Source organism: Columba livia, chromosome 3 (genome assembly GCF_036013475.1).
Source record: "Columba livia isolate bColLiv1 breed racing homer chromosome 3, bColLiv1.pat.W.v2, whole genome shotgun sequence".
Lineage (NCBI taxonomy): Eukaryota > Metazoa > Chordata > Aves > Columbiformes > Columbidae > Columba > Columba livia.
In genome coordinates, this window is record NC_088604.1 from 112,430,109 (window position 1) to 112,443,364 (window position 13,256).

Genomic DNA, 13,256 nt, shown 5'->3' on the forward strand with positions numbered 1-13,256 from the left:
GAGGGGCCCAGAACTGGACACAATATTCCAGATGCGGTCTCAATTCTTTCCCTGGTGTTCCCCAGTTCCTAGTGTTCCCCAGTTCCTGGTGTCCCTCAGTTCTTTCCCTGGTGTGCATGCAAACAGGCCAAATTTACACACAGAGACGAGATTTTCTTTATTGCAGAGCTGTACAAGTCTGGATGCTGGAATAAAGCCAGCACATCAGGGACAAAAGAACAGCCATTATATGCAAAATCTTACCACTACTCAGGGCAGTCCTAAAGAGCTGGTTACACATTTGCGTATTGGTTACATAATCATTTTAGCGTATAACGAGCAACCTTCAGCTAAAGGACACTTTAGCCAGCAATCTCGACCTGTGTGTTGGAACAAGACCTAACTGATCGTGCAGGCTTCAGAATGTCAAAAGCTCCAAGGTGAATAGACTCTGTAGTTTCTGATTAGGTGTTCTGCAAGTCACGCTTTGTTAGAGGAGCAGACTGACCTAAAACTGAGAGGATTTACAGATCTTTAGGTTAGCAATTGCTGGCAGGATTAATTCTTTTAAGTGGCGATGAGTCCAAGGGGCATTTGCGTTGTGCATGTAGGATGCTCAAACCCATTTGCCATTACAGCCGCAGCCACTGCTAATGCAATAACATTTTTTAGATGGCTGTGCAGCCCATGAACAGCCGGTAACACCCGGGGAGGCGCGGAGGCTGCGGGTGCACAGCTTAACCCCGGGAAGCTCAATACACGGGACAGAAGGAAAAGTTGCAACAAACTCAAGGGCGCTGGAGGTGACGCTGCTCCAGCAACGCCAGCGCCCGCCGGCCCCGGGGGCTCCGCAAGTGCTCGGTGGCAGGCGGATGATTTGCTCCACCTCGCCCCCGGCCACGGGGCGGGACCGGGACTGGGACAGGGAGCGGGACCGGGAGCAGGGGCCGGATCGGGGCGGCCGCTCCCCGCCCAGCGCCGCGGGGGGAGGCAGGGTCGCGGGGCGGAGCCTATCGCCAGGCTCCACTCCTATTGGCTACTAGGTCGCAAGGCTTCCCCTGTTGACGTGGCGACCCCCGCTCCCATTGGCTGGGACGCGGGGCGGGGGGCGTGGCGGCGGGGGCGGTGGCGGCCGCCGGTCGGTAGGTGCGCGCTGGGGGTGCTGGTTCGGGTCCTGGTCCCGGTCCCGGTTCCTGGGGCGGTGGGGGGGCCGAGGACCAGCGCCGGGTGCTGCCGGGGCCGCGCTCGGGGGTCCCGGGAGGCGGCGGGGGGGGAAGCGGGTGGGCTTGGCCTTGGCCGCCCGTCCCCGTTACCCGCGGGGCGGTGCGTGCGTGTCTCCAAGTCCATGGCATCCCCGGGGAGCGGTGCCCCCGCGGCTTCGGTGCCGTTATCTGCTGTTATTTGTGGTCAATCTGCCATGTTTTTCCAGCTGCAGAAAGGCTTCTCGGGCAGAAAGCATGCAAGAAAATGAGAAAAAAAAATAAATCAAAATTCAGATCCCATAGGCCTGAAAGGCAAGAGCGGTGTGTTTTTGCCCCTAAACAACAAAAAAAAGCCGCCTCCCCAGCAAAACCAGGGCTGGTGGGAGATGGAAACTATCAGTGTCAGCTGCTGTTGCTGAAGTCCCCAGCCAAGTGACACGCAGGGGCTGTGGGACATCACTCACGGGACAGAGCCGTGGTTGTGCGCCGGGTTCTCTGCAGGCTTTGGCAGGAAATTTGCTTTTGGTGATGCAAAGACGTCTGGGGATCGCGTTTCCTGAGCGGTCCCCATGGACCTTCCTCTGTTGAAATGAATGAAAGAGCCACTGTCTGCATCCGTTATCTAAAACACCGGTCGCAGGTCCCATTTCTGAGCCACCCCATAACTGGTGAGACCATTGAGGTGATTTCTGGCCGCTTTCTGGTGTTTTTAACACCAGTGGAAAGTCTCCGCTGTGCCTAAAGCCGTGGTTGTACATCCCTCTTCAGAGCCATGTCTGCCCTGCCTGAGGATTTGGGCTTCTTCCCGTCGTGAGGCTCAGTCATGATGCATCCCCACCGCTGGCAACCTGACCTCTGATTTTTTGCGTTTTTGTTGGAAAATGGTGAGAAATCTTCCTTTCTAGATGCTCTTGTAGTTGGGAGGTGCAGTAAGTGGCATTAGCATTTTTGATCTGTTTTTCTGTATGACTTTCTGCATGGTCATTCTGTGTTAGGGATGTGTGCGACTTCCCCATCTAGTTTGCGCCCAATTTCCCCCTGAATTTAGTTGAAATTAGAGACTTCTGAAAACCCAGTGAAATCACTGGCGGCCCTTTGAATAGCCTTACAAATTCTGAAATAAGAAGGTTTCCTGGTTTCTCTTTAGCTTCCAATTAGCTTCTGGAGATTTAATAAACCCATGAACCAGCATTTGCTCTTTTTTTAAAGAACCAATGGCATAATGGAAATGTACATCACCGCACGCTGCATCCATAAGATCAACAAATAATCTTGAAAGTTCAGAATAGTTCCGCTTTTGTGCTCCTGCATACAAATAACAAACGGGTTCTGACCCATAATTTTTTGTAATGTTGTTTAACATGTGCTTTTCATATTTAAGGTCAAACTTATATATATATATGTTTTTTATAGTTGTATTCACTGGGCTGGCTGACTCATGACTCAGGCCACTAAATCTGATGCAGACAATGATGTTCAGCATCACTTTGAATTTAACGTGTCGTCTTCTTAAAAATAAAGAGGTACCAATGTTGACTGTTATTTACTGCACGTTCAGTTCAAAACTTTTGAGTCTGATTTGGTGCCATGTTAATAGATATTTTTTAAAATCATTACCCAACCACAGAACTGATTGCCAAGGCATTTATGTCCTAAGCTATGGGTGTTCCATGCCCTCCTTTCTGTTAAGATTTGTATTTACTGAATCATTTTTGGACGTGCAGCGCAGCTGGTACATGCAAGGAGGGATTAGAGCTGGTGAGACACTCATTTATGTCGGGATAATTAGTGATGTTCTCTGCTGAATCACCTGCTTCTTGTCGCAGAGGAAAGTGCCTGAAATGGTGAATTTGGAGCAGCCTCTTAAGCTGTGAAATGGATCCAGGAATTCAACACATGATACCTTACAGTTTGTCACCCCAGTGGCTTTTTGGTCATTAAGTTTTGGTTGGAAGAGGAGGAATCCAACTGGTGAGGCCCTGGCTTTCAAAGCTGATAAACAAATATATCTCAGGGGATTTTCTGGGCATTTAAATCACCTGTAAGATGGATTTGGCATCTGATTCGCTAATACTCGCTTGCCTGACTGTCTGAACAAAACTAATTCAGGGGGATCAAAGGAGTCGGTGAAGGCTGGTAGGTAATGGGGGGCTCCCTCCTGGGGCTCGGGGGATCTCTGGCCTTAAAAACCTATATGATGGTATGATGGATCTGTGAAGAAACACATAAGGGTTCATGACCGGTTTGGGATACTCTTTCTGTCAGCATCAGAAATCTGCCTTCTGTTAAACAAGATGTATATGCTTACATGTATTTTGATGATATATTGTTGTATAATATGTAGAGAATTTAGCAGGGGTGGGCTTATCAGTTGTGTTAATTGCAATTTCCACGCCTTTCTGGTCGGATATACAGCCTTTTTGGGGGAGAAAAAGAGAGCAACGCCATCGATTTTAGGATGGCTTGATGTGCGCAGGGTTGTATTTGGCAGCGATTTAAGCGATGGAGGGGGCGAGTCCAGGTGTCAGCCCAGGGACACGGTTCTCGGGGAGGGCTGGGGGACCCTGGCCGCCCCTCACCCGCTCCGCAGCTGCTGCCGTGCTCGATATGGCAGCCGGGTTCGGGCAGGGAGGGAAGACGGCAGCTGCGGGTTGTGCTGGGGATTCGGTCACCCCTGGAGACCCAGCGCGTCCTCCCAACCTCTTTGTTCGCCTGCCCGTGGGAAAACCCGCGTCGCCGGAGGGGCGGATCGTAAAACACGATCGTGACAAAAGAGCTGAGGGAGGGTCTGAGTATCGACTTGTTTCCTACTTCCAAGTATTGTTTGGGAATACTTTCTTTCCTCTTTTTTTTTTTTAAATTTATTTTTAAGTTGAGTTTGCTGGCTTCTCCATCGCTAGCCTGGCAAACCACTGTGCCTAATGCCAGCGCCCTACTTGGGGCTGGACTTGGTGGAATTCAGTATTTCCAGGGGATGCCCACCTGTGACCGACACATGGGGATTTTGGCAGTGCCAGTTTGTTTGCGGGGAGCCCACAGGGTGTCATTTGTGTTAAGAGTATTTCTGGGTCCTGCTAGCTTGGTGAACACAAGCAGAGGTGCTCAGCTGCAACCAGTGTTCACAAAACAAGGTCCTCCCTGCGCCGTGTTCGGCTGCTGTGATTTGGGTTGTTGCTTGAAATACTGGAAAGAGTTCAGAGAATGGCGGTGAAGCTGATGTGCCTGGAGCACAAGTGTGATGTGGAGCAGCTGAGGGACCTGGGGATGTTCAGCCTGGAGAACAGCAGGCTGAGGGGAGACCTTAGGGAGTCTTAGGAGACTTAGGGAGACCTCAGGGAGTCTGCAACTGCCTGAAAGGAGGCTGTAGCATGGAGGGGGTTGGTCTCTTCTCCTGAATAACAAGTGATAGGACAAGAGGAAATGGCCTCAAGTTGTGCCAGGTGAAGTTTAGATTTGATATTAGGAAAAATTTATTCACCGAAAGGGTCATCAGGCATTGGAACAGGCTGCCCAGGGAAGCGGTGGAGTCACCATCCCTGGAGGTGTTTAAAAGGTGTATAGACGAGGCTCTTAGGGACATTGTTTAGTGTCAGAGTTGGGTTATGGTTGGACTCGATGATCCTGAGGGTCTCTTCCAACTGAAATGATTCTATGATTGTCCCTCTGAGCCCAGTGTGGGCAGCTGTGGTGGTGCAGCATCCCCGTGCCTGGAGCACCCAGAGCTCGGGCTTCGAGAGTAATATCTCATGTTAGAAGGATTCACAGCAAGATGCAAATGGGTTTGGCTGTACGGCACGCTTGAAGATGTGTCATCAGTTGAGCAAGTATTTCCATTAATTAATTTCACAAAGAGTTAATTGCATTAATTGATGAAGAAGCTACAGAGATAAGAGCCAAGTTTGGATTTTATAGCCTCCTACCTCCCACTCTAATTTCTTATAGGTACTTCTCACTTCTGGGTGGTTTCACAGAATCATAGGATGTCCTGAGTTGGAAGGACCCACAAGGGTCATTGAGTCCAACTCCTGTCCCTGCACAGGACAACCCCACAGTTCACACCATGTGTCTGAGGGCGTTGTCTGGTCTTTTCTTGAATATTGACAGGCCTTTCCATTTCAAGGTTTTGAGTTTGTCTCTTTAAAAAGCCTCAACTTTCCACCTTAGCAGCCTTCAGGGTGCATCCACACTAACAGGTGTTTACATCTGGTTAACAATGTCTCATTTGGGCCCAGAAACCTGATGTTGTGCACACTGAGAGGTTGGCCATTAATTCAGGAGACAGTTACACCATACTGACAAGGTATAAAGCACAGGTTTGTTATCAGAGCAGCCAGAGCTTTAATTAGGTTTTCCCTGTCTGTCATGTCCTCGAAACCAGAAAATACTTCTCAGACACAAAGGCTGGTTTGTTGCTTCCTCTGTCCCACTTTGATGCACTAAGATGCAATTTGATGATTATTGGGGTCTGAACCAAACATGCTTAAGCTCTTCATTGTTAGACATACCCAGTTTCTTTAGCTGGCATGGAGATGAGTGGGGATGTCAAGTTGCCGCTACCATGTGTTGTGTGTTTCAGAGAGCCTGAGTCTCGGCATCATCTTGCGGAAGAAGTTCTGACCCAATGGCTGTGGATGTGAGGAAGTCACCTTCTGAAGCGTCCCTGAGCGGGGACGGAATCGAGGGTGATGGAAGGTGGGACTGTACAGAGATGGAGACGGACTACCTGGAGCTCACGGACAGCCTGCGACGGCTGCTGGGGACAGAGGAGGCCAGACCCTGCCCGCAGGGGACAGACAGCGTGGCAGTGAGCGGACGTGGTCACCTCGTTGATGGTGTCACCCAGGGAGGCTCAAGCCACCGCCAAGAAATGTCATCAGCATCTGCACACAGGTCTCCCAGAGCAAGAGCAGGCCTCTCGGAGGCAGAGACGTTAATTTATAGAGCTGACGATGATGTCGATGTGCTTTGTCACGTCAGCCGCCGGTTCCTCTCCTCTGGAGAGCCACAGGTGAGGGGTGGTGTGTATAGGTGCTGCTGCGTCACCGGCGGTCCCAGGCGAGGTGGGGACTTGTTTGTCTGGGTTGTTCTATCAAGGACTTTCTTCCTGCTCTGGCCAAGCATGACCACCCCAGCCCTGGGCTAAGCGGTGCGGTGGGAAAGGGTTTGGCCTCCAATACCCACGCCATTGCATCCATTCCCAAATTGCTGCTGTGGAGACGGGAAGTCGCTTGGGACGAGGTTCTTAAAATAAGTGCCTCTTGCTGCCAAATGACTTGTGCAGCCCCCACAGCCCTCGGGATGCCATTTTTTAAAAGCAAGCCCCACTGGGCACCGGGCAGCTGCGTGCTGCCCCACTGACAGAGCAGAGCCCCCCTTCCAGCCTCTCCTCACAGCAGGGCCAGCGCTGGGCTTTTAGCTCCGTGTCCTGGCACAAAGGAGCCTTTTGTCTGCATGCTGTGCTTCATTTCATGTGTCTCTCTCTCTTTCCCTTTCCTTTTTCCCCCCGTCCTCAAGCAGGTGAAGGCATTGGGCTGCTGGGAGCCCACATCCAGCCCTCCTAGCTGGCACAGCTTGGCAGAGGAGAACATCCCTGCGGGCAGGTGGAGCCGAAGGCTGGGAGCTCAGTCCCCATTGTGCTCCACCCCGGAGCTCCTGCGGCCCCAAACGCCCCCCAGCCCCGCGAGCCCCCTGCGGAGCCGCTCTGCGTCGGGCTTCTCTGCTCTGTCTTCAGAAGAAAACGGCCTCTCCAAAGAGCCATCCCGAAGCTTGCTGGCCAGCACAGACGTGCCTTCTCCTGCGGCCACCGCCGCCCCGGACCCGTGCCGCCGGTGGGGCGCGGCAGAACAGGGGGTGCTGCGGGCGCACAAGCCCTTCCGTCCTCTGCTGGATGGCCGCACGACCGCAGAGCGCATCAGAGAGATGTCGTCCTACCAAGCCGATTACTGGGCATGTGCCATCCCGGATTCGTTACCCCCATCTCCGGACCGTAGTTCACCCCACTGGAACCCCAATAAAGAGTACGAGGACTTGCTGGATTATGCTTATCCACTAAAGCCAAGATACAAGCTGGGAAAGATGCCGGAGCCTTTCCTGCATGACTCAGGAATAGGTTTGGACAGCTTTTCTGTTTCCCCCGAGGGGACATTGAGGTCCACCAGCATCTACGGCCGAGGTGGGCAGTCCCGGGGCAGCAGGGAGAATGGATGCTGGGGGTTCCTGACCCCTGCAGAGAGGTTCTCCACCACAGAGCCTGGAAAAAGAGGCTGCTCAGGAGACGGCTCGTACCGTGAACATTTACCTACTGCAAAAGCATCCTCTGCAAAGAGTGAATCCTACCGTGAATATTTACCTATTGCAAAAGCATCCTCTGCAAAGAGTGAATCCTCTCGTACTTCTAGAGGTTTTGCGAAGGATGTAACGACAGAGTCAGTGGGGACAGATCCACCTGGCTGCCCTGCTGCAGGTGGGAGAAGCTGGGTTGCCAGGGGAAGCCACTTGCCAAGCTGCAAAGGGCAGGCGGAAAGCACTAATAGGTTTTTACCTACAACAGGTGTGCTCCCCCTGAGGAAAGAGTGGGAGGGTGACGAAGAATTTCTCTCCCTGCCTCCGAGACTGCGGGAGCTGGAAAGGCTGGCTCAGTTTTTGTCCAATCTTTCCTTCACTGTAAGGACGCCTGGGCACGATCACCGAAACCTTCCACGTCACAGCGACGGCAGGCAGCCCCCTTCATCCAAATTGGCTCGTTTTGGAGAAGCGGGTGGCAGGGGTGAAAGGGGGAGTATTGGGGGTTACTCTGTGCTGTGGCACCCCTGCAGCTCTCAAAAGCCCAGCGGGGAAAACACTGAGTCGTGTGGCCGGATCCATAGGGATCCTCTGCGGGGGCTTCACCTACAGACCAGCCTGGGGGATGCATTTGAGGGAACATACCGAAAAGAACTGCAGGTCAAGAAGAAGAGCCAGCAGAATGAGTCCCTTGCCCAGTGCATTAAGGTGGGTTGAGACCAGAAATAAAGTTTATTATGGGAAGATCTCGCATGAAATGTGCCTGTATTTATGGCACAATTAAGGCTTCCCCTTCTGCAAGGTGTTTGGCGCCTGGCAGCTGGCAGTGATTTATGCAGAGGGGCTCACCGGAGCAGAGAATTTACTCTGATGGAGCAAGAGTCCGTCTTGCTTTTCCAGGGCTCAGCATCATGGGGCTGGGCTTGGTGGAAACATGGCATTTGGCCTCCCCCAGCCTACCCGTCCTGCAGCACCCTTCAGCCTCACTTATCTTCCCCGGCCTGGGTGTGATAAGGCCAGGCAGAACTGGTGGGATTTCTGTGAAGAATTACCTGATTCCTTTATGAATTTTCATATTTTGGGTGAGTGATGCCTCGTGGCCATCAGCCGCTGGTGCTGTGCTCACCAGCTCCCTGCCTTCCCCTCCCTCTTCCTCCCCGAGCTGATTTAGAAGTGATGCTGGGCTGTTTGCAAGGGAGTCATTGTTCTCATGCACATAGCTGCAAACACCAGTGCAACTAATTCCCCCTCTTGTAGGAGAATAACTCTGCCGATGTAAAAAGGGTCATCATTAGGATGTATCTGTCGCCCCACGTTGCGGTGCCAGGGAGAAGCAGCTCAGCTCTGCGGCAAAACCCCGAGCCCCGAGGAGCAGGAGCAGGGCTGGTGTCTGGTTTCCGTGAGAGCAAAGGCCCCTGGGTCTTGTGCAGCATCTTACAAAAATAATCCCTTACCGAGACGCTTTAAAAATAAATGAAAGCACTTAATTGAACGAGACAAACCCTGGGGAAAAGCAACTACAGATTAACCGCCTGGCTCTGGTGAGGTGATGGAAGCAAACCGCTTCCTTCACCCGACTGCTGCTGGCTCCCAACACCTTTCCATAGCGACCATTTCATGGTGACCCTCAACTCCTGCCACACAGTGGGTTTGGGGTGTATTTAGGGGGTTTAATTTGCTTTTTGCCTTCTTTTTTCCTTTCTTTTGTCTGTCAGCCCTTGGTTTCCCAAGCTGAGGGGCGTTTGTGTGCCAAGGGGAGGTGGACGCCACCAACCTTGTGATGGGAGAGCAGGAGGGAGCTGGTGCTTTCTCAGACGCCGCTGCCTCACCTACCGCTGTCCGCGCCGTAACATTATTACAGAAACAGCTCAGTAACCCCTCTTGTTGTGCTTTGTTAAGTAGATGTTTTGCTGCCAGCTGGAAGAGCTAATTCGTTGGCTGTACAACGTCGCCGACATCACCGACAGCTGGGTCCCAGCCTCGCTGGACACCGAGAGCGTGAAGGCATCGCTGCACCGCTGCATGGTGGGTATCGCTGCTGGCTTTTCACCCCCTTCCCTGGTGCTGTGGGCAGCAACTGGTGTGAGATAACTCCAGTTTGGAGCAAACTGCTCCACGGACTACCTGTGCAGCTTCCAAAACCAAAACCAACCCTTTTAAGCGGTGCTTCTCTTCTCCTTCCCTTCCCAGGAGTTCAGGAAAGACGTGGCCGACCACCGGAGCCTGACGGAGAGCGTGCTGGAGCGGGGAGAAGCTCTCCTCGACTGCATGGCCTCCAATTCGCCAGGTGAGGAGGAGCACTTGAGCGGGGCTGGACCTGGAGGCAGCTGGTGATTGTGGCCATAGCATCTGTCCCCCAAAATCCCTGGCCTCACGTGTGTGGGGGCGCGGAAGCAGTGGGCAGTTTGTTGTTCAGCAGCTGTATGAGAACAAAAAGGCTTTTACATCTCAGTTTCTGCTGGGGGGCCTGGGGGTCACTTGGAGGGCTGAAGCGACGACTCCTGAGCGCTGACACCTGCACTGTGCCTCGACCCTTGCCTTGTGCTGTGCCATCCCCAGTGGGTCATGTGGGTGTTTCTGCCTCTTTCGAGTCCCTTCTTAGGTTTTTATCCTAAACATAGAGTGGAGGAGGTGATTTTCACATCCTGCTTGCAGTTGATGCCCTTTGGGGGTGGGTATTGGCAGCCGATTTGGGGGGACGGCCCAGCCTGGCCAGTGGTGCAGCACATGCGGAGCAGTAGCTCTGGCATCACAGTATCACAGTATCACAGTATGTTTGGGATTGGAAGGGACCTCAAAAGATCATCTAGTCCAATCCCCCTGCTGGAGCAGGAACGCCTAGGTGAGGTCACACAGGAACATGTCCAGGTGGGTTTTGAATGTCTCCAGAGAAGGAGACTCCACAACCTCCCTGGGCAGCCTGTTCCAGTGCTCTGTCACCCTCACTGAGAAGAAGTTTTTTCTCAAATTTAAGTGGATCCTCTTGTGTTCCAGCTTGATCCCATTACCCCTTGTCCTATCATTGTTTGCCACCGAGAAGAGCCTGGCTCTGTCCTCATGGCACTCATCCTTTATATATCTGTAAACATTAATGAGGTCACCCCTCAGTCTCCTCTTCTCCAAACTAAAGAGCCCCAGCTCCCTCAGCCTTTCTTCATAAGGGAGGTGCTCCACTCCCTTAATCATCTTCGTTGCCCTACGCTGGACCCTCTCCAGCAGTTCCCTGTCCTTCTGGAACTGAGGGGCCCAGACCTGGACACGATATTCCAGATGTGGTCTCACCAGGGTGGAGTAGAGGGGAAGGAGGACCTCTCTCGATCTACTAACCACCCCCCTTCTAATACACCCCAGGATGCCATTGGCCTTCCTGGCCACAAGGGCACAGTGCTGGCTCATGGTCATCCTGTTGTCCACCAGGACCCCCAGGTTCCTTTCCCCTACACTGCTCTCTAACATGTAATTTCCCAACCTATACTGGAACCTGGGGTTGTTCCTGCCCAGATGCAGGACTCTACACTTTCCCTTGTTAAATTTCATTAGGTTATTCCCTGCCCAACTCTCCAGCCTGTCCAGGTCCCGCTGGATGGCAGCACAGCCTTCTGGCGTGTCAGCCACTCCCCCCAGCTTAGTGTCATCAGCAAACTTGCTGATAGTACACTCTATTCCCTCATCTAAATTGTTAATGAATATATTGAATAATATTGGCCCCAGTACTGACCCCTGAGGCACATGGGATCTCTAAAGGGCAGGTGGGGGTCTGCAGTCACCAAGGGGCGTTAGTGGTCGAGTGCTGCATTAGGGACGGGCTTTTACACAGTCCCAAAGGTTTCCTTTGGGAGCCTCTGTTTCTGTATCTTCAGTCTTCACCTGGCACCTCCTAGGTCACCTCCCACCCCCACAAACTCTGCATCACACCTTGTGCAGGATGAAGATCAGCCTATTGATTTCTAACACTTGGTTTCTTTCAAAAGTCTGCCCAGGCAAGTGGAACTCTCTCTTATTGCTCTTAAAGACGTTGTATTGGCACGTTACTACCACTTCCGCCACACGTTTTGTTTTCCAGCTCTGAAAGACACTCTGGGCCTGATCGCAAAACAGTCAGAAGAGCTGGAAACCCACGCGGAGCACCTGTACGAGTCCGCTCTGGCTGCCGCGGGTCCCGCGCAGGGCCAGGGCGCGATGGAGGGCGAGGGGGTGCAGCAGACGGCTGCTCAGTGGGTAAGTGTGGGGGGAGAGAAGGGGGCAAATCAGCCTTTTTGTGGCAGGGGAAGAGGGCGGAAGCATAGGAAGATAAACACCCAAATAGCAAACACTATACGTCAGGCTTTGTTATTGTTTCTTGTAATCTGATGTTTGCAAAGCCTGAAAGGAGAAGAGAGGGCGAGCCCAAAATCATCTTTAAATGTGTGAGCCGCGTGTTGGTGAAGCAGCTGGTGAAACCCAAGAGCAGCAGGGAGTCATGGCAGCTCCTGGGAGGAGCAGGCAGGTCACCGTCACTCAGGTGGAGGGGACATCAGCGGTGTGGCACAAACACTGCTCTGCCAACACCGCCTGGACGGCAGTGGGAAGATGAGAAAGGGGGATTGTTTTGGTTGGTTGGGTTGTTTTTTGGGTTTAGTTTTGTTTTCTCAAAGAAAAACAATTCTGCTTGCCACATTATACTGGGAAAAGGAAGGAGGTGAACTCAGGGGTAAAATCCGGGCTAGAAAACTTGTTTACTGATTTCTTTAACATCTTCCGTCAAATAAAAGTGCAGAGACGCGCGTGTCGCAGGAGTGCGGGCGTGGAGGGGGCTGTGGGGGCTGTGGGCGCTCACAGCAGCGCAAGTGGGGTCAGCTCTGTGCTGCCACATCCCTCAGCCCTTCACGCTGTGATTTGGAAGCACTATAAATCCGTGTCTGTACAAAACCATTATGTGTGTTAGCAAGGTGCAGGAAGGCTCTTAAAAGTTTCTGAGGGCCACAAGGTAGTTATTTAGGAAGAGCAGGATAACCTTGGCCCCCTTCCTCACCACCCTGTTAGCTCAGACTGTTGATTTCTCCATGACCCAGTCCCCCCACACCTTAAAATTTGGAGTTCAAAGGGGAAAAAATATGTCCAGTACTTACGACGTGAGTAACAATATCTTATGTTGTGCATTTTTTTTTTTAAATTGCTAAATATACACAGCTATATTCTTCCTACATACTCACAAGCATACGTGGAGGTGATTTAAGTATGGCAAGGGGGTTTTATTTGTTGGATTGCAGTCTGTGCACAGTGGCAAACTTCCGATGTTTATTTCAGGTGCTGCCTGTATCAGAGCTGGGCTTTGTAAGCCAGTCTCGGGATGGCTGAGAAGAACCACAGGAAAAACCAAACCACCACCGTCACCTCCAGCAGATGCCAAATACAAACCATGGCTGTTTGGAGTGAGCTGGCCTGGCTGGCTTCAGTGTGTGGTTTCACTTGAGAAAGGCGAGCTGTACAGCAGCTATTTGGCTGCTGGGGTGTCACACAGAATCACAGACTCGACTGGGTTGGAAAAGACCTCAGAGATCATCAAGTCCAACCCTTGGTCCAACTCCAGTCTAGTTAATAGTGCTGATTGCGCTGGGGAATTTTGCGAGTGAGGAATGAACAGCTGGCCTTTTTTAAATTTTGTTTTTTAATGTAGCTTTTTTATTGAAGTGACTTGTTCCATGTATTAGCAAAACGTCAAGAACACAGTTTTTTAATCGAGTAATCCACAGTGTGCCGTGCAACTCACTTCTAAGTAAAGCCGTGTGACTTTAATAGCCGTGTTCTCATGTT

General features: G+C 52.0%; 1 protein-coding gene across 20 annotated transcripts in view; it reads left to right on the top strand.

Moving 5' to 3' along the window:
• Window positions 1-13,238, top strand: part of CEP68 (centrosomal protein 68) — a 28,133-nt gene extending 14,895 nt beyond the window's left edge. For 9 of the 20 annotated variants that reach the window (XM_065059810.1, XM_065059811.1, XM_065059812.1 and 6 more), the window contains 6 exons: window positions 5,758-6,189; window positions 6,696-8,171; window positions 9,366-9,488; window positions 9,654-9,750; window positions 11,527-11,681; window positions 12,750-13,238. In XM_065059810.1, the coding sequence (XP_064915882.1) occupies window positions 5,803-6,189; window positions 6,696-8,171; window positions 9,366-9,488; window positions 9,654-9,750; window positions 11,527-11,681; window positions 12,750-12,800 (2,289 nt within the window). In that variant the 5' untranslated portion in view covers window positions 5,758-5,802 and the 3' untranslated portion in view covers window positions 12,801-13,238. Of the gene's footprint in view, window positions 1-1,028; window positions 1,126-1,236; window positions 2,066-3,007; window positions 3,153-5,757; window positions 6,190-6,695; window positions 8,172-9,365; window positions 9,489-9,653; window positions 9,751-11,526; window positions 11,682-12,749 lie in introns of those variants that run through there. The other 11 variants (XM_065059814.1, XM_021291487.2, XM_065059813.1 and 8 more) reach the window with 11 other exon arrangements.
• The last annotated feature ends 18 nt before the right edge of the window (window positions 13,239-13,256 follow it).